At 41.0% G+C, this 24,047-nt stretch overlaps 1 protein-coding gene and 2 long non-coding RNA genes across 3 annotated transcripts; all 3 read left to right on the top strand.

Moving 5' to 3' along the window:
- The first annotated feature begins 812 nt into the window (after positions 1-812).
- Positions 813-2,517, top strand: LOC120568376. The gene is made up of 3 exons (XR_005640711.1): positions 813-1,057; positions 1,176-1,385; positions 2,372-2,517. It is a non-coding gene; the product is annotated as an uncharacterized LOC120568376 (long non-coding RNA).
- A 257-nt stretch (positions 2,518-2,774) lies between these two features.
- Positions 2,775-3,862, top strand: LOC120568375. Its single transcript, XR_005640710.1, has 3 exons — positions 2,775-3,027; positions 3,330-3,540; positions 3,688-3,862. It is a non-coding gene; the product is annotated as an uncharacterized LOC120568375 (long non-coding RNA).
- Positions 3,863-19,079: 15,217 nt separating this feature from the next.
- Positions 19,080-20,973, top strand: LOC120567704. The gene is made up of 2 exons (XM_039814673.1): positions 19,080-20,052; positions 20,529-20,973. Exons 1-2 carry the CDS (start codon positions 19,874-19,876, stop codon positions 20,971-20,973), a joined length of 624 nt encoding a protein of 207 aa, XP_039670607.1. The 5' UTR covers positions 19,080-19,873.
- The last annotated feature ends 3,074 nt before the right edge of the window (positions 20,974-24,047 follow it).

Genomic DNA, 24,047 nt, shown 5'->3' with positions numbered 1-24,047 from the left:
TCTGAGTTTTCTCACGCATGAGTATTTTACAGCGGCTCCGTCCTAAAGAAATGCCAATAAAACAGAGCATGTTTTTCTCTCATCCATGCATGGTGTGTGGACTAGCCAGACCTTCCTCTGCTCCGCAGCGTGTGGATGGTCTGGCAAAAGCGAGACTAACTCATCAATGACTAAATATATTTCTTTTCTATAGGTTGTGACCGGAAATTGACTAGTGAATGTAAAGGGTGTTCGTGTCCTCCAGGACGACAGTCTCGAAATTCTGGATGAATTCGATATTAAGCGCATCATCCCCGCCGAGGTGTGGGAGAAGGCACTTCCAGGGGAGCTGTGCGTGATGCCAAATTCAGTGACCCTGGCATACAAAGAGGGAAGGGTCGAGGCAGTTTTTCTTAATGAAAAATAAAACCCTTTCACCCCCACCCCCCACTATTTGAAGAATCAGCCTATTGTTGTTTGTTAATTTTAAATTATAAATGTTAATATAGAAAAATAACGTTTTTTTTAATGTTATTAGTTCATTTAATTGGTTTATATTGTTGTTTATTTATGATGTATTTTATTGTTAATATTATAAATGTAAATATTCTGTAATATATTCTATATGTCATGATTATACGTAAATATTAACTCAAAAGCCGACCGGAGACACCTTACTACAAGCCCCCGCCTGTTCATATTGCAGCAGTCGCAACCAATGGTGTCCTAGTGTTTCCAGGATGGGGCGGTGAGGCCATCTGTGTCCAAAGATAACACAGTCGTCGTCACATCTGACGGAAATACAGTCAAGAAAGTGACTATGTACGAGGAATTTGCCTCCAAACTAAATACAGGTTCCAGTTATGTAATGAGGGGGTACGCCCTGCGGGGCCAGACGCCGCCTTATAGAATTAATGTCACAAAAGAGACACAATTCTTCCGTTCAGCGCCGCTGGAAGTGACAGATGAGCTGCGGGCCGAGGCTGAGAAGCTCCTCTGCCCAAACTCAGTATGGACCGCAATAATGGAAGCTGTCAGGGTAGAGGGGCTTCTGACCGTCCAAGGAGAGGTTATAGAGGTAGTGAATTTAAAAAAATAACATTATCTTCATTGTGGTGTTGTGAGTAAAATGTGTTGTAAGTAGTCTATAAAAAGTGTAGCCTATTTAACACTAATACATTGTCCGTGTTTTTCAGGTCTCCGTGATAAAACAGGTACAGGTGGGGAAGGAAACGGTGACCCTAAAAACAATTTTTATAGGACAAATATCGGGTTGCGGTGAACATGTGGAGGGAGGCAGCCATGCTTCTAACTGAGTTGGGTCAGCAGGCCAGACTGACCCATGTGAAAGGAAGCAAAACCCCGTATGGCTTCCGACTTCAGTCAACGGGCACACAGCCCTTGAGGTAGTTTTTTTTTCATTGAGGTTTTAATTGTTAATTTAAATATGCAAAATATACAAAATATATGTAACAAGTACATATGTATGAAAAATAAAATCTCAAATATTTAAAACACCCTCTATAAATATTTCAATGAAGTGATTATACATGCAATCCCTTATTTTATTTCTAGCCTTAGACATTTAGACAAGTTTGTAGGTATTGTTAAATTGACTTAATAAAGGAGTGTTGAATGCCTAATCTCTGAAAGATTGCAGTGCATGAGTTCAGTACTGTGGCAACCCAGGGGACTTGAAAGCCAGATTCACAATGATCATAGGAAACTCAGAGACAGTTGGCTTAAACATAAAGCGTTCTTTAATAAAGTCGCTCGGGAAAAGGGTAGCGATACAAACTGTAACTTAGGATTCTTCCCGTCTGGGGTCCGTCAGCCTTCAGGAGGTGTTGTCCTGGGAGAGTTTAAGCAGAGGGAGAGGTTAGTCTTTTTCCTAGCCAATATCCTTATTGGCCATCAGCTCCTGAAGTGTTGCTCCCCTGGGCCTTTGTTCCTCACTGTCTCCTCTCCTCCTGCAGCCTTGGGCTGACTCTCTTAACACCTTCCCCCTGATTACCTGGTGGGCTGCAGGTGTGACCAGTGCCATGTACCAAGTGGCTGCAGCACATGCACAGGCAGATAGACTCCCTCTATCACCTCCCCCAGTCTGAGCCTATGGACCCGCCCCCTGTGCCGGATTGGCTGACGTGTTTCCCCTGGTTTGCTACAGTACATTTAAGAATATTAATATTCTGAGACATTGCACTCAAGCAAAAAATAACAAAAAAAAAATATATATAAATATTTTCAATCACCAGTGCAGTTTTGATTTTTAGGAAACACAATTGTTTATTGACTTTGATGGACTCCTCCAGAGGACGGATGTTTTATTTCAAACATTTTGATTACATGAACTTGAAATCTGTGCTAAGAAATGTTCATTTCCTCCGTCCAGGACATCGTCACCACGGCTGTGGTCAGTGCTCTGGGAACCACTGAATTCGGGAAGCCTGGCTTCCTGCAGCTCTTGGTTGAGGAGGGAGACACTGTCTATGACATTGAGGAGGCCCTGTGGGCTCCCCTTGAAAGATTTTTGATAAAGCTGCCCTTCTATTTAAAAATAACAACCTCAGGAAAAAAAATAGTTGAGGCAGAGGCCTTCGAGAAAGATGATTTAGTTTGCTAGTTCTTTTATTTAGTTTTATAGATTTGTTTGTTAATAATGTTGTTATATTGTTGTTGTTGTTGTTATATATATTCAGTTGAAATGTTAAATGTTACATTTTTTGCAATATTGGTTGTTCAGTTAATCATTCATAATTTCTTCAGTAAAGACTCAAATATTTACACAGGTTTCACATTAACATAGTTGCATTTACTGTTGCTTTATTTATTCTGTTAGAGAATAAATTTGCCATTTTGTTTAGGTGTTTTCTGTTCGGTGTGGACGTGAATCTGTTCAGAGACATTCTATGACGTTGCGCCGGTTGTGCTTATGCACCAAAGGTTTCTGCTGATGAGAGAGGATGTCACAGCAATGGTGAAGCAAGGCCTTCTATTGTGACCCCAGTAAACCTCAGAGGTCAAAGTGATGAGCCAGGTTTACCACAGGTATCTTATGCTGACATGGTCAAGAAAAGATGTTAGGGTTAGGGTTAGTGTGGCAGTTTCTGTAGTGTTGCCCTGCAGCAGTGTTCAAGGTAAGGACTTTAAAGAAGGCTAAACATGACAAGAAGCTGAATCTAATGCAGCCTTCCTAAACTACTCTGTGGAAAATAGCACTGGACAGAAATGTAGTGTTGCCCTGCAGCAGTGTTCAAGGTATTTAATTATTGTGGATTATGTAACTTTTTAACATGTTTTTTTGCATAGTCTGCAGTTTATTACAACAACTTTCTGTTTTCTCTTGTCAGGACTCGCTTCATTGTCCTACGTCCATAGCCTTGCATCCAATGCTGTGCACAGTTCATTGGAGCCTAACTACTGTTGACGTTTGGTGAGTGATCAGGTGAACTGATGCGGGGAACCAAACTTACGCTGATCATTCATTAGTCATTCATCACTGTCACAGAGACGGCTCCTCCTCAGTGCAGCATTATACTTTGCCCTAAACAAGTTGTAAAGGTAACTGTTATTTGTATTAACTTAGTACAAGATCCCTTTTTGACCAAACAACTAACAAAAACACTGTTGGCATTATTGTTTGTGGTTGCTATTTGCATTAGGAATACAAGGTATAATGTTTTTTTTTTTACTGTTTTTCCATCTAAGGCCTCTGCTCCTCCACGTCACAACAGTGATGCTGTCCTCACACCAAAGACTGGCCAGATACCTGGAAGCAGCAGTTCTACAGCCCGTGGATCATCAAAGGTCACAATGTTACATCTTCACAATTACACTGTGCTCTGTTAAGAGTTTTGGTTTGTGCCCACAATGGACGGATTCATCAATTAGCAACTTTAAACTTATACATATAATTTGAACAGTGTATGCTTATTTTGTATTTCATCACAATTGAAATCTTTTATTTTACTAATTTATTTTTCATGTCATCCTTTCCTTTTCCTCCTTTATCTGTTTTCTTGGAATACACAACAAAATTAATATATATATATATATATATATATATATATATATATATATATATATATATATATATATATTGCGTGGATTTTTCTGTCTTTACACACCAGAAACATGTCTACTAACCTTGTCTGTACACATGTACAGACAATGTATCCCATTGATAAAATGAAATACCATGTTAAACATAAATATATACTAATTTGATTACAGCAAAGACGTAGGCAGTATTGACGGCAAAATAGGCTACAGAATATTTCCGTTGTGCAATATTTTTTTAATTACATTCATATCTGCATTTATATCAAAACCTAGAGACATGTCATTTATTAATATGTATTCGTGTCTAAACGACATATAAACATCTTTTCCTATTATATTTAGCCTGGAAACTTCTATTTTTAGCAGGCATGCGTTTTTTGAGATGCAGGCAGTGTGTAAGCTCTAACCTGTTAACATGGGAGCCAAAATATAAACGGACACGCCAGGGCAGCCAGAGCTTCTTTGCAGCTCAAGTTGGCGGCGGTGTGTACGTACAGTAACCCTATGTTCCTTCAAAGTCAAGGATAACCCTGAATTATTTTAAAGGCTCCGTAAAGGCTAAATGCTAATTAAGCTAAATGTGGGGATAACACATTTCAAATGAGCGTATTGGTATGATTTTCAGTACAGATACTGAAGCCTGAGACATTACTTGGGGTTTTTAGCCTTCGGTCTAACAACCATGTGAAAAGTCTTTATTTGTAGGGTTGAACAATATTGTGAACCATTGAAATATACTGTACTGACCCATCGGCACAGTGGCTGCCTCTCTGAACAGTATGACACCAATACCATTTTAGTTATTTTTATTATTTATCTCCACCTTATACATTGTATGTTTATTTTTAAGTTTAATTCATATCGGAATGGGTGAAAATTCTGTGTGTCCACCATGGAAAAGCCCACCCACGACCTTTTCCTGAACCCAACCGTCCCGTTGTTTCCATGTTTTTCGGTGATCCGTGTTCATTTCACCGAATTCTTCCGTGGGCCCATCACAGGATTTTTTGCTTTTCCGTGAAACTGCCACAGATTTTGAGTTAAGGGGCCGTGTTCATTTCACGGAATTCTGTGAGATCAGGTTGTTAAATTCATGGTAGTACATGGAAAATGAACGAAATAAAAACACTGATGAAAGAGGGTGCTGATGTTGCCAGTATTAATGAAGGTGCAAATGAATTACTAAGACTGCTGTATGAATGTAAAAGGTGTCATGAATCTATTCAGGGACTGCTGCCTGAGGATATGAGAATGAATGAAACTTTGAACTGGTATAAGACCAGGACGGCTGCTACCGACTAAGCTGCTCTGCAGACCAGAACTGAAGCTCTCAAAATAAAATAACTTTATGTGGGAAGAAAGTAGTCGAGGAATGTGAAGACGTCTAAATATGTTTATTAATTTGTTCACTAGTTCTCATACCTGCAAAGTTGTCGCAGACCCGATGCTAATATGGCACCAGTGCCTTAACGACCGTTATCTACCGGACCGAATAGCAACTCGGATTTCGGTGCCTTATTTAGATGCCTCTGCTTCTCTCTGATGCTCCGAAAACGGACATTTAGAGTCAACTGAAACATCGCCACACGGAACGCTAGTTACGGTAACACTACACTCGACAGCAGGTAACGTTAGCCTAACGTTAGCTAGCAGCTGGAGTAAACACGGTAAAAATGCTGACAGCTAAACGGTGTAAAAGTGTGTCTGTATTTCACTGGAGAGGATTCCAACAACAGTCTATAGCTGCTGTTGAGAAACATTCAAAGTTATTGTAAAATACATTTTTCCCATCCAGTGGTTGTTTTTGTCGTTTAACAGGAATTTACTGGTGAAATAAGTTATTGTTATTACATTTTTAATTTATCATTTAATTTTGAGCAGACTGTTGTTTTGGGCTCCTTTTTTTATTCTTTAGGTGAACTATCATATATATATATATATATAAACAAGTTTTTTTTTTTAATCATTGCATAAGCATGGACGCCTGGCCAATAAATGCTATTGAAGGGTGGGTCTTGGTGACAACGCAGCGCATAGCAAAAAAATATTTGACCAAGCAGAACAGATTGCATTGCATTTTCACGGTGACATGACACAAACATATTTAAGACCCATCCAATCTGAATTTAAGACAATTTAATACTTTTAAGGACCTGCGGCCACCCTGTATTTAAGAGAAAAAGTCAAATATCTGTGACTGTATTATTGCATGTCTTATATAGTCTTCTCACTTACAGTTTGGTCGACATAAAGCCCCAAAAAAGTCAGAAAAAAAGTTTCTTAGCCATCATAGAAAAGAATCGCCAAAAAAAGATCGCAAAAGCGACCAAAACAACGGGTGGAAAAAAGCATAGAAAAAAGCGGCCAAAAAGAAAGTCTGAAACAGTGGCAAAAAGGTTGAAAAAAGCATCTGCAAAAGTGACAAAAACTTAGGCGGGCCAAAATTTATTGAGAACCTAAATTGATGTGCGGGCCGATCAAAATCTGCGAGGGGCCAGATTTGGCCTTGAGTTTGACACGTGAACTAGAGGGTGAAAGGTTATATTACGCCACTGACAGACAGCTAAAGGAAACGTCCTGTGTCAGAAATAAAATTTCTCAGATTTCTCTGGGTTTGACATTTGGTGGAAACATTTGGGATAGTGTAACTACACAACTCAAAAAAATATATATAACATAGGTATGGTCTTTTTTAGACATTTTAATGCAGAAATGTTACATATTGTACCTTCAACTTGGTATTACTGTTGCCTCTGGGGCAGCGGTGGAGCTGCTTGGCAGAGCAGAGGTGGCACCTGGCTCTTGAGTAGCGGAGAAGTTGATGGGTGGAGCAGAGGACTCACCTTCCTCTGGAGCAGCGATGGAGCAGACATCGGGCCGCTGGCCGCAATAGCTAGTGTTTAAAATAGTTACTGCATACTGTACAAATTCAAAATACTGGAGAGAGTCGTCTCCCCCGCCCCTCCTCCCCAGACTCGAAGATCACGGAGGTTACCAGGCTGAGACCGGAGCATCCTCAACAATGCTGCTAGACGCTTGTCTCACATAGCCTGACATTACTCCACAGCACAGCGGAGTAGCTAACGTTAGATGCTGGCTATATTGACAGTCATAAAAGCCCGTGCTCACACAGAGCTCTGTACCCAACTGACAGACACACTTTTCCGGCTTAGAATTACAGTAGGGACAGCTAAACACTCCACAACCTCGCCGTTCTCTCCACACTGCAGACAGACACTTCCTCGGCTTAGAATTATGTTAGGAACCGCTGAAAATACCACTACCTTGCCGTCCTTTTCCACTCGACAGAAATACACACTTACACACTATTGGCTTAGAATTACGGCAACAATCGCTAAACAAACTGCAAACTCACGGTCCTCTCTTCCCAATTTACAGCCCCTCTCTTGGCTTAAAATAACTCACCGTTGTCGGCTACGGCTGCTGAACAAGCTACACAGGCTACAACAGCCGTGGCCCGCTTGCCTGGTCCTCCGATAACGTTAGCAGTTAGCAGGGTTAGCATGGCGGGATAACTTTACTGGCTGTGTCTCAATTTATTATTGCGAGTAACCAACTTGGGTACTCTAGCATGTTTCCTTAATTGTCATTTTTTTAAATTTATTACAGTAAATGTAAATTACATATTGGACCTTTAAAGAGGGACCACCAGTTGTTGCTGAATCCCTTGTCCAGGTTCACCAGAGTCTTTTTAGGGCTACTTTCTTTTAGGAATGGCAAGGGCCAGGCATTTCATAATGCTCCTGGTGAGCGGAAAGCTGTAGTCTGCCATCCAGACGATGTAGGACACCAGGGCCTCTTCCTCCTTCGTGGTAATGGCCTTATTTGGGTTTTTTTCACCACACTCAAACTTTGCTAATTTGTGGTCAGAAAGAGTTGATTTGGGGATGCCATACCTCACTGAGACCTTCCTGATGCTCCCCGCTGCGTTAATTTCTACTAATGCTAATTGAAGATTTTCTTTCGAATACTTTGAAACTGACATCTACCAAAAGAAGACATGAATCAAAATTTAGAATTTGCTAGCAATTTTGTAATTAAGCTATAACAGTTTACTGTTGTTCAAATTTATATTTATGTAATATTGCTGTTAACAGTTATTATTTTAAAAGTTAGTTACATGTTGAGTGAAGTGTTTTTCAATACAGATTTAACGTTACCGTAAAACATTATTTTGCCTTTCATAGGGAGAGACCAGGACAAGCCGGGCAGAGAGGATGGACAGCCAGCCATTCAACTTAATTTTATTTAACGTTAAGTTATATTACTTTTATTCATGCTTTATTTATTTTCATTTATTTGTTAATAAAATCTGTTCATTTGACTCTAGATTCCTTTTTATTTGGGTCCCCACGCAATGAGCAGGTGTTAGTTTACGTTATGGCTTGAAAAGTTAACGTTATAAATGTGTGCTGTCTAGAACCAGATGAGTTAACATTAACGTTAATGTTACACAGATGTGTTGAAATATTTATAACAGCCGTTTTGAAATTGGTGTTCTTTGGGTGTGTTTTTTTGCCGCTCATTTACATCAGACAAAGGGCCTCTGTAATTGTGTGTATCCCTTCAAAAAAGCCAAAAGTATATACAAAAACTGACTAAAACTATTCTATGTGACCTTAAGACTGTTAAAGAATTTTTTCTGTTTGGTGGTCATGTTTTAAAACTGGTAATTTGAGATCGTAAGCCAAGCCCCCAGGAACAGTGCCATGTCTTATGCTACGTTTACACGTGGCCGGCTATTTTCCTAAACAGACATTTCAACCTCTCCGTTTTCAAAAATAACATCGTGCACAGCTGTCAGTTTTCAGAAAAGTGTTTGTTTACACGTACCATATACGTATATATGCCGTAAATGGAGTCAAGAGCATGCCAAACCTGTAGGTGGCAGTGTAACGAGAAGCTCAAGCCCACGTTAGCCAATCAGAATCCCGAAAATAGCAACGAAGGCAACAAATTACTTACTCTTTCTCTCTCTCGGCTGCCTAAACCTCCGTTTGTCTCAGTTTACATGCAAACGTGCAAACGAAGATTTCAATAATCTCCACTCTGGCCGGAGTTTTTAGAAAGACTCGGTTTCAGAGGCGAATTCTCCATTTGCGTGTAAACGAAGGGTACAAACAAAGGGAAATGTCTCCGTTTGTGAAAAATAACCATGTACTTATAAACAGGATCTTAAAACAACCATGGGCTTAGAGGCCAACAGTGGAACTGCACCCCTCTGGCCCAGAAAGACTTTTCCCATAGACTTTGCATAGCGAAAGAAACTTCTATATTTCAGTGGATAATTTTTTTTGGGGTACATCAACTTACCAACCCGAACCCTTAGAGGGTCCTTGTTTAAAAGTGCAATATGTAATACTGACAGCTAGTGTTCAAAATAGTTACTGCAGTAAAAATTCAAAATACTGGAGAGAGTCGTCTCCCCCGCCCCTTCCTCCCCAGACTCTAAGTTCACGTTGGTTGCCAGGCTGAGACCGGAGCATCCACAAGAATGTTGCGAGACGTTTGTCTCAAACCGCACACTTCTGTCAGTATACTGCTAATGTGCACTGACTACTTACTGCCGTAGTGCCCACTTTAGATGGTTAGTGTTGTCCCAAACGGAACACTTACGTTAAAACACTTACCGTTCTCTCCATACGCCAAACAGACACACTTCCTTGGCTTAGAATTACGATAGGAAATGCTAAAAATACCACTACCTTGCCGTCCTTTTCCACCAGACTGAACACACTTTACTGGCTTAGAATTACGGCAACAATCGCTCAACACACTGCAAACTCACGGTCCTCTCTTCCCGATTTACAGCCCCTCCAGTGTCCTGCTCAACCTGTAACGCCCTGCAGTGCCCTGCTATGCCATGAACTAATACAACTACTATTTCTAGTCACTGATCCATTATCTTTATTGCAGCGGTGTAGTCTAGTTTTTTGTTGTGAGTGTACTGTGATTTGTCCCTCCCAGCTTCATACTTGCCCATCCCAGAGCAACAAGTCCCAGAGCGTAGGGCTGGGCAATAAGTCAATATGATAATTTATCGTCTTTCAATGGAATCATATCGTGATGAAATCATATTGAGATATCGTGATATACTGACAATCACGTTGATAAGAACAAGCACATACTAACTCAATTTTCTCAGAAAATCTGTCAAGTATATCGTGATATCTGATTTTCTCCATATCGCCCAGCCCTACTAGAGCGACACCCGATGCATATTTTGTATTGTTACCGCGTATAGCATCAGCCTCATCTGGCTCATTTTCTATATTTTCTGTACATTAACGTCTGCTGCAGTGTCACCTGAAGCGGCAGTAGCTTCATGGGCCGGCTTACGAAAACACTGAAAGAGTGTAGGTTTGAGTTTGCTTTCGTTTTATATCTCCTATCGTCTATATCGATTCACATTAACGCCAAGCAACTGTGTTGTTGTTACTAAGTGACTCGCAACACAGACGGTGAATTTATGAGTGAAATTGTAAAAGTTCTCTCACTAAACAATCATCATTACGTATACTCAGATATTTTGTAAGTGGGTATATGGAAATTCTTGACCTTTCCTAGTGGTTATACGGCGTATACCTGCGTATCATGTAGACTACACCACCGGTTTACTGTCACATAAGACCAGGTTTCGAATTATGATTTCATCTTTGTGGGGGTCTCTTTAAAAAATAAATAAGTTGTGTATGAGCATCAAATTTTGAGCATTAAACCATAGCTGCCAACACTCCCGTTTTTCCCGGGTTTCTCCCGTTTTTTTAGCCCTATCTCCCGGACCCCTCCCGGTTTGTTATTTCTCCCGGGAAACTCTATAAATAATCAGACCAATATGTTTGTCTAATGTTAACCATTTTTTCAGATCTTGTATGGAATCCTTTTCACACAATCCACACACCATATACATTTTTCAATCCGTTTGTCACCTCAACCTGGCAACCTGTAACCCAGCTGCGCAGTTGATCTCTGCGCAAACTTCACGGAAAGTTCAGACCCGAAAGCGAGCAGATGAAAATGGCAGAAGGTGGTGTTCCCGCAAAAAAATAGAAATATAGCCGTAAATTTCAAGAGTGTTGGGCGCAACAATTTACATGCATCTTACCTAGTCATATCGACAACCTCCACGCTTTTTGTAAGGTGTGTCGCATTGATTTTAATGTAGCGCACGGCGGAGAAAATGACACTACCCAGCACATTAAAACACAGCAGCACCATTGTGCAGAAGAAGCACATAACGGGTGTCCCGGCTATTAATTATTAAGGGCAAACGGGTGATTTCATTCCCCCCTCCCCCCTCCCGGTCACACTGCCATGCCACCGCACAAATCTCCCGGATTTTGAAAACCAAATGTTGGGAGGTATGATTAAACACTTCATTTCCTGCATTCTGGTGAATTTTTATGCACCTATCTTTACCTTTTTCTGAATCAATGTATGCTGGAAATATCTTTATGTAAATTATGTAGATTACAATCCAAATATAAAAACATATTGGAATATATTGCAATAAGGCTCTAAGGCATTCTGTATGGCTTTCATCTATTTATTCTCCTTTGGATCAACTTTTCTAATTATATCTGAGTCAGCACACATGTATCCTAGGCATAATTTACTCTCCCTCCTCTTTTGCATCTTTTGTTGAGGAAGTAACCTCCTTAAATGTGCATATGACAATTATTCACCTCAATGATACATTAATTAATTTGAATGAATGAATAAACCCCTAGACTGTAATATATTAAGTTTGAGCAAGATTTCTGCTCATGTCCAAAACTGTGCAGATTCAAAATATAACTAATCCCATCTGTGTTCTCTGAGATTTGGAGGAGTCGTGATATTTTGAGAAAAATAAAGTTATAACAGGCTATTACAAGAATAAAGTCACTATATTTCAGAAAATAATCCACCTGCACCATAGTCTGCTGTGCATTACATGATTGCTCTGCTGATACGGTAGATCTCAGACCTCCTGACAGACACAGAGCCCCGTTTGAGACTCTGGTCTCTGAATGAGACAGTTTAGGGAAGTGGCTGTACGCTGCTCTACATCGGAGGTGGAAAACCGAAACTACGGCAGAAATACACGGAGCACAAACGCTTCACATCTGCCACAGCATGTCGACAGCAGAGCGTGTCCATTATAAACCTGAAGCTGCACAGACCACGGACGGAAGGAGCGCTGCTTATCTCTATTTTTACAGCGAGAGTAGACACTAAGCAACGCACAGATCTGCTTCAGAGCTCCGTGTGTTTGGGAAAAGTGCTTTATTTGTGATTTAAATAATGGTGCTGATGATTTTTAGAGACCCCCAACAGGTGTTTGATTTTACTGCTTTCATGGGAGCTCATCCTCTCTCTATGGGAGCTCAGCTTCCACTGGCTCCCACGTAATTCGAACCCTGCATAAGACACAGAAAAGCTGTAAATCCTCACATTTTAGAAGCTTGAAAAACGGTATCTCTGCTTGAAAAAATACTTTAATCGATAATCTAAAGTTTGTATGCTAAATATAGCCTGAAACAGCCTGCACCCAGACAATACAAAGTTGTAGTAGAACACTCCCTGTACAACCAACACTAATGTGTCTAATTAGTGAGCAATAGAGGTAATTATAAGCAGATTATGTTACTTCAATGATGATTGAATCAGGGCTGCAAAATCGTTATATTAAGAATTGATTAATCTGCCGATTATTTTCTGGATAAATCGTTTGGTCCTTTAAAATGTCAGAAAATGGTGATGAATGCTTGTATATCTTTCTCAAAAACAGTCGTAAACCCAAAGATTTACTGTCACAGAAGACACAGAAAAGCTATGAATCCTCACATTTTAGAAACTTGAAAAACGTTATTTGTGCATGAAAAATGACTAACGATTAATTGATAATCAAAAGCCCCTTAATAAACAGACAGGTACCTCAAACAGAAAGGCCCGCCCCACTCTCTCCCCTCTCATTGGCTGTCTTTGAGCTCCCCTCCGGCCAATCACGTCTCCTCCCTCCTGTGTCGCTGCCGCACTCTGCTCTCAACCTCCCACGCTGTCTGTGGTCTGGGTGTCCTCCCCCAGGGTTATTTTGAGCGTCAGAGACTAAAATCCTGCATTCTGATACACTTTTATGAACTCATTTATGGTGGGAATACCTTTATTTATTCTATGATAAGGAAAACACAGATGGCATTCAAAATAGTTATTTTAAGTGGGTATATGGAAATCCTGGAGATTTGTTAGTGGGTATACTGCGTATACCTGCGAATAACATACTGGCTCCAAGTCATCTGATCTGAGATGTTATTGCGAGTTCTCGCTGTGCGAAAGTCATTTCAGTCAATCCTTAATATCTATTTAATTACAATTACTTCTTCAAAATGTATATATCTACGGTGGACGACAGGGGCAAACACACTGCAGCTTAATCAAACACACGCAAATAAGACAAAAAACAAGCAGATTAAGAAAACATCTTCATTAATTTGACAACACATGCACAGCATTTAGCAAACGTGCTGCAAATACACACAACACAACCAAATACACAAATGCGCTGCAAATATAGAAACGATGCAAAAAGAAAAGCACATCCTAAAATAAATCCTGAAACTAACAGTTAACCGCCAGTAAAGAACAGCAAGGACTGGAGTGATGTGGTAGCTTTGTTTAGTAAGCAGGCAGCAGCGTTTTTTTTAAGTAAGACTGGGCGTTTTATCTGCTGATACTATCATAAAGTTTATTGCAGTAGTGGAGTCTAGAGGATATAAAAAACTTATCTAGATCTTAAAATGAAAGGAATAACCTCATCTTGGGTGCATGTGAGAGAACCACTCTAAGTAACAAAGTACACGTAAATTAAAGGCCAATAAAAACAACATTATTTGATAAGTCAGCCAGACCAGAAGAGAGAGTGTTAATGCTGCGGAGGCTGAAGGGCTATAATGGTTCTTATAATTATGTACAATTTAGAGTAATTTAGCTGCAGGACATTTTGTTTTTTAGAAGGACAATAATAATAATGGACAAATCAATGGTACCAGGACATACAGTATCATCAGCAATAAAACCGTAACAAACCTACAGAGGGACAGACCCGCAAACCTGCAGAGGAGTGATATGAAGATAAACAAAAATAATTTAGTAACCAAGAAAAACAAATGCTTGAGGTTGACAGAGATGAAGAAGAGGTTAGCTGAAGCGACAGAGCAAAGAGAGCAGTTATTCTCTGACTCCATCTAGTGTTCAGCTTTTGTTCTGTTGAAGATATGAGGTTTTATTTTGAATGTGTAATCTGTAACTAAACACTGCTCTATCTCTGTCACCTCCTCAGGATCGTTTATCAGCTTCAAGTTTCTTCTGTTGGATTTTCCCATCCATAGTCCAGCGCCACATGTGCTCATGCTGTGAGTCCACACCTGTAATGACACCGGTGAGAAGAGTCCTTACACAAGCAGATTGATAATGCTAGAAGAAAAGGCATCTTGAAATATTTCACAAGATCATTTAAAAGTTTCGACCTGCAGTGGAGAAAAAGACAAGAGGATCACCAAAGTTATAGGGATTAATTCTCTGGCGTCACAAATACAATACTCTTCATCCCTCGACTGATTCAGATAAGTACAACTCCACCAAAAAACTTTAATGGAGGAAAAAGTGAATCAACTTAAGAAAGAGCAAGAGAGGAGGAATCTGTCTCACAGCACGGACAAATGCAATGCAATAGACTGCAGACATCTGGGAGTTTTCTTACTTTCTTTGTTGTTATAAAATCTAAATTCTGCTGTGTGAAAATATGCGCAAACTTCACATAAATGTCTAAACTAAATGTCATGACACTCTGGGCTAGATTTACTAACACTAGCGCAGTTTGCGCTGCGTCCATTTATGCGAGTTCGGTAATAGCGCACGCTATGCTTCCACATTTTGCGTAGTATTTATCAACCCTGACACCCATCAGGCAATCAGCGTCTTTCTCCGCCCACTAGACCGTAAATTGCGCTGTAGCAAAGCGGTACTGGTGCTATGATACGGCTGAGTGCAGACTGCCATATTCCCACTGCTGAAGCTATGACTGTTTGAAATGATCCTGATGCCAATATTTGTAATGTAGCGAGGAGTTTAACAACTGCTGGAATGGGATGTGAACGCTGAGTGGGAGATTCAATTTCATCTTTGATTTCTTCCAGTAACTCTAATATTGCATGGCTGCTTGATCTGTAACGCTAAATGATGTTGTGTTCGCTGACAAAGCGTGATTCTTGTGTTAAAAATATTTTCAGCCTCGCCTATGTCTTCGTCTTGCTCAAATTACTGTTGCCATTTCACCAGCGGCATATAAAGTTCTACGAGGAAACTCGACTGCGGCTGGTTTACACCTGCTTTTAAGAGGCGGAGAATTTCCCCCGCAGAATAGAGGCGCGCTCTTACTGACAGTCTTTGTAAATACCACGGAATATATAATTAGGGGCACTTTGCGCTTATCCTCCCACCTTTTTGGGTGGAACTCCCACTTTCCCCACGACCCTCCCACAAACGCATAATGAAAGCGCAACTTGTCTCTTCTCGCTCATGTGGCAGACAATCTGCCATTTTACCCAAGTGTGCCCTGTTTGTAAATAGCCCGCATCGGTTACGTCCGTTTTTGTGACCAATTAGCGCCTGGAAACAGGCGCAAACTGCTTGATAAATCTAGCCCTCTGTCCCAACAGGTGTTGAGATATTTGAGTGTAGACTGAAACATTTTCCATTCCATAGAGCTGTGCTGCTGATGTGGCTAAACATACATTAATAGGCCTACACGTTTTTGTGTTAGCATGTAGCCACTCCCAATCTAATATTTTCCCTGTGTGTTATTATGAAAAAATAAAAGATGTAAACGCACAACATGAAAAAACAATCTTCTGGGCAACACTTTACATATCTGTTATCATCACACATTACTGCAACAAACCTTAAAAGAAACAGATATAGAATGTAGCCTATACTTAATGTCACATTGTTTTTAGTAATGAAAAACTGTTGTATTACTTGTGGAAAAAAAGGTTGAATTCCTGCAGAAACAAGACAGCTTTAAATCTACAAGCTGTATAACGGAATCTCAGCTGACACAATGACCACATCAACAACTGATAGAATCAAGTGATTAATCATTTATTTACTGTATTTTATAGGACATGTAATCTTCTTGATCTTTTTATTTGTGTTCTACAGATTTTGTTATAATTGCATCTCAGATGTGTGTGATATTGTCATGTTTGTCTTCAGTTGAAGGTCCATGACTAAAACGTTGATCCTCTCATAAACGTGTTGCTAACAGTTTGCAGGAATTCCACCTTTTCTCTCACATGGTTTCATTTTCCTGAGCACCTGTCTACCAGGTGTGCAGCAGATAACAGACGAGTTTGACTTTTAACTTCAAATCTACTTGACGAGAGATTTATGGGAACCGCTGGTCACCAACATCAGCCTTGCCAGTGGTGGATCTAGAAAATTTGACATGGTGGGGGCAAAGGGGTGGCGAAAGGTCTTGGCAGGGTGGCAGTGAAAGACACTACACTGAAACCTCTTATGTGAATGGCTTGTGTGGCAAATAGAGGAAAAACTGTAAAACTGCATAACATAATTCTATCATTTGTTTGACCTTTTGGTCGATCACAATTAGCGATATAGTAAGACAAATAGAATAGCATGTGTCTTATTTTATCAGTAATTATGATCAAAGAAAAGGTCTAACAAAAGATACTGTAAAACATCATTAGATAATCTATTTATATACTGTATGTACATATTTACATATCTAACCCTGTAACATATACAACAGAACAGAAATAGCAGTCAGTGACATGACATGTTCGTGAATTGTCCTTCACATGAGGAGCAAGATCCCGCGGATCCACGCCACTACGCAGGCGAAGTCTCGCTCCCCGTGAGAAAAGACCTTTATTCCCACAATGGGGAAATCCTCACTGTTGCAGCAGCGAGGGATAGAGATAGCTTCATATTTTGCTTCCTTTATGACAACTTTTAGCATGTACAAGATAAACATGAGCAGGGGCTAAACGGCTTTTCAAATCCAACATAAAAAGTATTGGACAGTTTGAATAAAAGTTTAAAAAAAAGTTTTATTGTGGTAAATGCACATCTACAATAATAGGTAGTTGCTGAGTGCACGTGGTTATTGGAGTTAGAGAAAATGGCGTCCCAACTGGCGCATACTTGTGTGTACTGCTCTTGTGCAAAGACATCCATCTTTTTCCTTTCCATATTTCATAAAGTGTTCTTTCTTTGCCATATTTTAGGAATCATCTGAAATCATTCCATTCATACTGTATATTCAAACATAAACAAACTGGTATCCCATAGCAACAACAGAATCAAAGATATAATGGAATAGAATCAATAACCATTTGGATTGAAAACGTAAGAATACATGTTGTTGTTGTCATAACGACACACTATGAATACTGGGACCCAACTTTAGTTCTGACACAAATTCACCCAGACAGCTGCAGTTTGTATCAGAGAGTCATTTGACTGTGACAATCCAAAGGTGCACGTTGCTACAGGAGAAAAGACACTGGACCAGCAGAATACAAAGTTGGAAAACATGGAATTCAACTCCGGAAAGATTGAACCGCAAATGAATTTCTATCTCAGTTCACTTGAAGAACAAGTACGGTGTGAACTGAAGGACAGCGAGGCCAGGCTCACCCAGAGTGAATCTGAGGGAAGAGTTCAGCTGATCATCCGAGAGGACTTGCTGGTCCTCGATCAGCTCCAACAACAGAGAGAGGGCAGCACTTGACAAAAAGCTGATGCAGAGGGAGATGTGTGACTTGAAAGTTCAGCTGGCTGAACGTGTCCCCTCCCCACCCAGGGAAACAGAGTATCTGAAATCCCAGCTGGGAAAAATCAGCAACAGGCTTCGAAAAGCCCAAAAAGATCTCGACTTGCAGTACTTCATTACTGAAGACCTGAAAGTCGAATTGGAGCAGATAAAGGGAGAGAAGGAGGCCCTTAAAAACAATGTGGAGACTCAGAAGATGGAACTTTGTAAGGAATGACAGACACTCGCAGTAGCTAAGACCAACGTAGAGTTAGAGTTGGAGAGCTATCTGGATATGGAGAGGGCTCTAGCTCAGGAGCTAAAGGATAAATTGAGCAAGATGGATGGAGGAAGATCTCCAAAAACAGGACAAGGAGGTGCTGGAAAGATCCCAGGCTTCTCATAGAGCCCAGCTGGATGAGTCTCTGGCTGAACATGTCCACTCCCCACCCAGGGAAACAGAAGAGTATCTGAAAACCCAGCTGGGAAAAATCAGTAACAGGCTCCGAAAAGCCCAGAAAGATCTGGACCTGCAGTACTTCAATACTGAAGACCTGAAAGTCGAATTGGAGCAGATAAAGGGAGAGAAGGAGGCCCTTAAAACTAATGTGGAGACTCTGAAGACGGAACTTAGTAAAGAGAGACAGATGCTCGCGGTAGGTAAGACCACCAACGTGATGTTGGAGAGCGATCTGGAGACTGAGAGGGCTCAAACTCAGGAGCTAAAAGATAAATTGAGCAAGATGGAGGAAGCTCTCCGAAAACAGGCAGAGGAGGCAAAGGAGATGCTGGAAAGATCCCAGCCTTCCCATAGAGCCCAGCTGGAGATGCAGGACAAAAGCAATAAGAACCTCATGGCTGCTCTTGCGAAAAAGTGTGAACATCAGTTAAAGAGTCATCTCAACCAGTGTAAGGAGGACAAGGCATCCCTCCTTCAGGCCACAGAAAGCCTGAAGCTGACTCAGCAGGAAAAAGAGCAGGAGTGGGAGAGGACCGAGAGCACCATGAGGTCCCAGCTGGTAGATCTTCAGAGCCAGATAATGCAAAATCCAAAGAAGAAGTGGTACAGAAAGCTTCTGCCTGGCTGAGGATAAGATAATGCATTTGTACTTGTATAGTGTTTGTCTGTCTGTCTGTCTGTCTGTGGATCTGTCTGTCTGTGTGTGGGTCTGTCTGTCTGTGTGTGTGTGGGTGGGTCTGTCTGTTTAACCCCTTAACGTTCCGACGGCCCGCCCACGGGCCGTCGGCGTCTTTTTAACACGTGATGCTATGTATACAGCTCCTATATTTAAGTAGTTACTCATGCCACACATCTTTAGAAAGCTAAAACTCTTGTGATTTCACTGATACAATCTATTCCAAGACACGATAACAACAGCAGGTACAAGCATCCCCTCTGTCTGAGTAACAAACAACTACAAAATTGAGGTAACTCACCTTTGAAGCCTCATTGTAATCCACAGATCCGTAATATTCTGACAAAAACGGTCTTGTTACATTGACAAAGGTCCAGACTATCAAATCCAGTAAACTATTTAGTCCAAACATATTATGACATTAAAATATATCCACGGACAGCTGTTTTTAAATTTCAAATTTCGCGGCAGTTATTTAATATTTTACTGTATTTCCTGGAGTAAATCTTGTTTGCATATATTTCCTTGCCGGTATCTGATATCAAAATGGCCCCTGCACTCTGACCTTTCGATTGACACCTCACTTGAACCAATAGGACCTTCCTGGCCTCGTCTACAGCCTAGAATAGCCAACGAGGGCCTGCGGTGAAAGAAGGTGTACGCCTTTTTATTTTGTGCCAATTGCAACTGGTTGTGCCGATGACTGACGTTTTGCATAGCCAATCAACTTTTCAATATGGGGAACTGATGCTTTCGCGGGTATTTACAATCCTAAACAAAGGAATGATCTGTCTAGTGCAAACACCGGCAAAAATACGTCCCACTACTTTCTGCATCCTAAACGAACGAGAAGTTGAGAATGGCGAAAATTAGCAAGTCAAGAAGATATACCCTCCAAGAGGCAGTGGAAGAGTGTACTCGGCCACGTGAAAGCGACGAGTCAGAGGAGGAAATGTCTGAGAAAGACAGTGAAATGTCTTGCATCGACTCCGTGGCAGAGGACATGTTTTTACAGGGAGGAGACATTACTCTCGACAAGTGAGTATTTTACGTATATAACGTTACTGTATATTTAGACAGGCTGTGACCTGGAGCTCACCGTCTGCTTCAGTTTGACTGTTGAAGAGTGTTTAGATGATTTAAATGTTTACTAATTTAGAGAATGGACAGTTCGCTAAGCTAACCCTAGCTTGCTAATTTCACCAAACTATCATGCTAACGTAACACTAAATGAGCCAGACAAAGTTGTCTCTCATCTAAAGGCAACCCTGCTCTCTACTCTTCTCGCTGAGAGCTCCACAGCTAATGTTACACATTTATGTTGCTCCACATTTACTGCAAGAAGTGTTGCAAAAGAAAACGTTTGAGTAAATACTGCATTACAAGTTTGGAGCTGTTATTGTATTTATGTAAATATCTATGGTAATATCTACACATTTGTTAATATTTTTTGGTGGCTTCGCATTCAGAACATTAGTTGTAATTACTGTTATTTCTTTATTTTCACATTATAGGAAATGTGATGTAGATATGGATTGGGAGCCAGCTACATCTGCACCAGTGAGCAAGTGGCCACATGGATTGGAGCAGCAGGACAGTTCATCAGGTGAGGAGCTTCCTTTTCCACAGAACAGCAGGAGACCAAGAGGTAGAGGACAAGGTAGTGGAAAAGGGAGAGGCGTAGAGCAGCAGGACAGTTCATCAGGTGAGGAGCCTCATCTTCCAACTCCCCAGAACAGCAGGAGACAAAGAGGTAGAGGACGAGGAAAAGGGAGAGGCTGCAGTCAAGCCAGATCAACCAGCCCATCTGAAGAGAGGTGGAATGATGTTGACGTTCCAGACATCACACCACCACAGCCCACCTTCAGACCCAGAAATGTCCCAGGACCCCAGCTCATACGTGCACTTCGTACACAGCCCTCCAGTTGTTTCAACTATTTTTTACCAACTCTGTTTTGAAGACAATACTTCAAAACAACACACCTGTGGATCAACACACCATTCAACACCCTCTATCCCGTGGATTGATCTGACATTGCAGGACATGTTTGCATTCATGTCTTTAGTTGTTTACATGGGTGTAGTCAAATGCTTTTCTTTCACTGATTACTGGCGTGGGGGTCATCTTTATAGCTTGCCGTTCCCGAGACGGGTAATGACTGGTAAAAAGTTCCTCAGGATCTCCCAGTCCCTTCACCTCAGCAGCTCTGTGGGGGATGCTGCTAATGATGAAAGGAGAGGCACAGGAGCCTACGACCGCCTGGGTAAGATAAAGCCGCTCTACGAGGAGATGAGGGACTCCTGTAGAAGAAACTATCACCCTGGCCAGGAAATCGCCATTGATGAGCGAATGGTGCTTCAAAAGCCCCGCACTGGTCTGAAACAATACATGAAAAACAAGCCTGTTCGCTGGGGTTATAAACTCTTTGTTCTGGCAGACTCCAGGAACGGTTATACATGGGACTTTTTGTTTATGAGGGAAAGTGTCAGGGAAACAGTGGTAAGGGACTCAGTTATGAGGCAGTGATGGAGCTAATTGATGTACAGTTGCTGGGCACTGGCTATAAGGTCTTTGTGGACAATTTTTATACAAGTCCAATCTTGTTTGCGTGACCTCCTTCTTAAGAGGATGGTGGCGCGGAACCATCCGCACAAACAGAATCGGATTCCCAAGGTCAAAGGTCAACATTCTGGTCTCAAAATCTCCCCTTGGCAGCATACGCTGGATCAGGAATGGCTCCTTGCTCTTTGTTCAGTGGCGAGACACAAGGGATGTTTTTCTGTGCTCAACTCTCCACAGGGCCCACGCAGAGGACACAGTGCAGAGGAGGATCAAAGGTGCAGATGGGCAGTGGCAGCTGAAGGACGTCTCAGTTCCACCAGTGGTGAAGGACTACAACCGGTACGTACTATATATTCAACTACATTTTCATGTATGCTCTTGGAAGTGTTATTTGTGTGCTGTATACATTAATGTTTTTGTATATTGTCTGTTCATCTACTGTAGGTGCATGGGTGGAGTGGACCACTCAGATGCCCTCATAGGGTATTACAAAGTCCTGCAAAAGACCCAACGGTGGTACAAGACTCTGTTTTACCACTTCATGGACATCGCAATTGTGAACGCCTTCCTCCTCCAGAAGGACCTTGCAATTGGCAAAGGAGAGGTACCTCTGCATCAGAAGGCATTCAGAGAGACGCTTTGCAGTGGAGCTGGCAGAGGCGGGGTCTTCCTCCACAGCCACACCGAACCACCTCCTGCTCCATTGGAGCACATCACAGGCCAGTGTATATCAGTGGGCACAGCACTGCTGGTCGGCTTAAGTGCAGGCAGTGTCATGCAAAGACACCAGTGAAGTGCTCCACCTGCGATATTCCTTTGTGTTTTGTCGCTGGCCGTGACTGTTATAATGACTGGCATGTTGCCAGTAACCTGTAATTGTAAATACTAGTACAGTGGCTGTTGAAAATGTGCCTGCAGCACATATCTGCGTTCATCAACCACCAGATGCGGACCGTGTGTGTCTGTGTGCGCGCAAAGAGAGAAGGAGAGATTGTGCTGTCTTATGTCATATGATCATTAACTAATTTAACACATCAGCACAGGTGCTCATTTTCCATACAGGTTTATTTAGTGGCTTGACGGTTAACAGTGAAGTATGGATTTGATTTGCTGGGTTCCTGCAATTTATAGATATGTGTATGTAAAAAGTTATATAATAGTACTCGCAATACTTTTTCAGCATAGCACTTGTTTTACTTTGTTGACCATTTTTACCAGCGGTTCCTTTATGGGTCTTCAAATGTCCTTTGTGCTTTGTCACTTGAGATTTTTACAATGTCTGGCATGTTGCCAATAACCTCTAAATATGTGGATTTAGATAATATGTAAATAGTTTTATAGTAATGCTTTTTTTGCACTACTTTTTCACCATAGCACTTATTTGAAATTTTTTACGAAAGGGTCCTTTTTGTGTCTTCAAACGTTCTTTGTGCTTTGTTGCATGTAGCAGATAACCTGTACATACATAATTGTAAATATGTTTATTTAGATATGTTAACAGCTGTAAATATTTTGTTACCTTTTTATACAGTACTTTTCCACCTTACCACTTGTTTTGACTTTTTTTACACACAAAGTTAGAAAACTGCAATTGATTGTGTTTATGCTTCTGTTACTCTGTGTCAGAAATACTGATAGTGATTCTGGATATGAGAGAGGATAGCTCTTAATGTAACCTTTCAATAGAGCCCTGAATGATGACTGTAATGTCAAATGTTCATGGGTAGCAGTCTTTTTGGTCTAGGTATGTGACCATCATTACCAAGGGTCCTTTTTAGAGTCACTAAAATGTCCGTTTGTGAACGGCCTAGACATATACCCCTTACAAAAACGGGTGTAGAATATTCATTTTATGAGATATTGATATGAAATTTCAACTGGGACTGTGTAAGACTTCATGCTATAGCCCCATTGTGTTTTCAGACTAATAGGTCCCAGCAAAAGTCATCTACAGGCATTTTGCTATAAAAAAAAATGCAGACGGACATAAAAAAAATATTTTCCAGTATATTCAAACTTCTATTACTCAAAGCCAATAGCACTTACATTAATTCTAACTGTTGGGAAAGAAGCCTCAGAGTGTTACCTTTCAAAGAAACAATAAACATGCATGTAAAGAACAAATGGTTCAAGAACAGCTTCCAATTTACTATGGGTATGCCTTGGATAGCGCGTTGCTGCTAATTTTACAGGAGTGTTAAGGGGTTAAATGTTAAAGTGATGGTTCGGAGTAATTTACCCTAGGGTCCTTTGCACCATGACCTCGAGCCAAACACCCCCCCAGAAGCTTTTTTCACCTGGGTCTAACATTGGGAGAGTTAGCGTAGAGTAGCATTAGCAGCTGAATAGCTTAGCGCAGGGGCTAATGGACCCACGTTTGTATCTCGTAAATGACCCCACTAATAATGCCCGAAATGATACCAAAGGTCTACACTAGTACATATAGGTTATGCTCTCATAAAACGATGGA

This window comes from Perca fluviatilis, chromosome 11 (genome assembly GCF_010015445.1).
Source record: "Perca fluviatilis chromosome 11, GENO_Pfluv_1.0, whole genome shotgun sequence".
NCBI classification, from domain to species: Eukaryota; Metazoa; Chordata; class Actinopteri; order Perciformes; family Percidae; genus Perca; species Perca fluviatilis.
The sequence above is the reverse complement of the archived record's forward strand: the minus strand, read 5'-3'. Positions and strand labels throughout refer to the sequence as shown.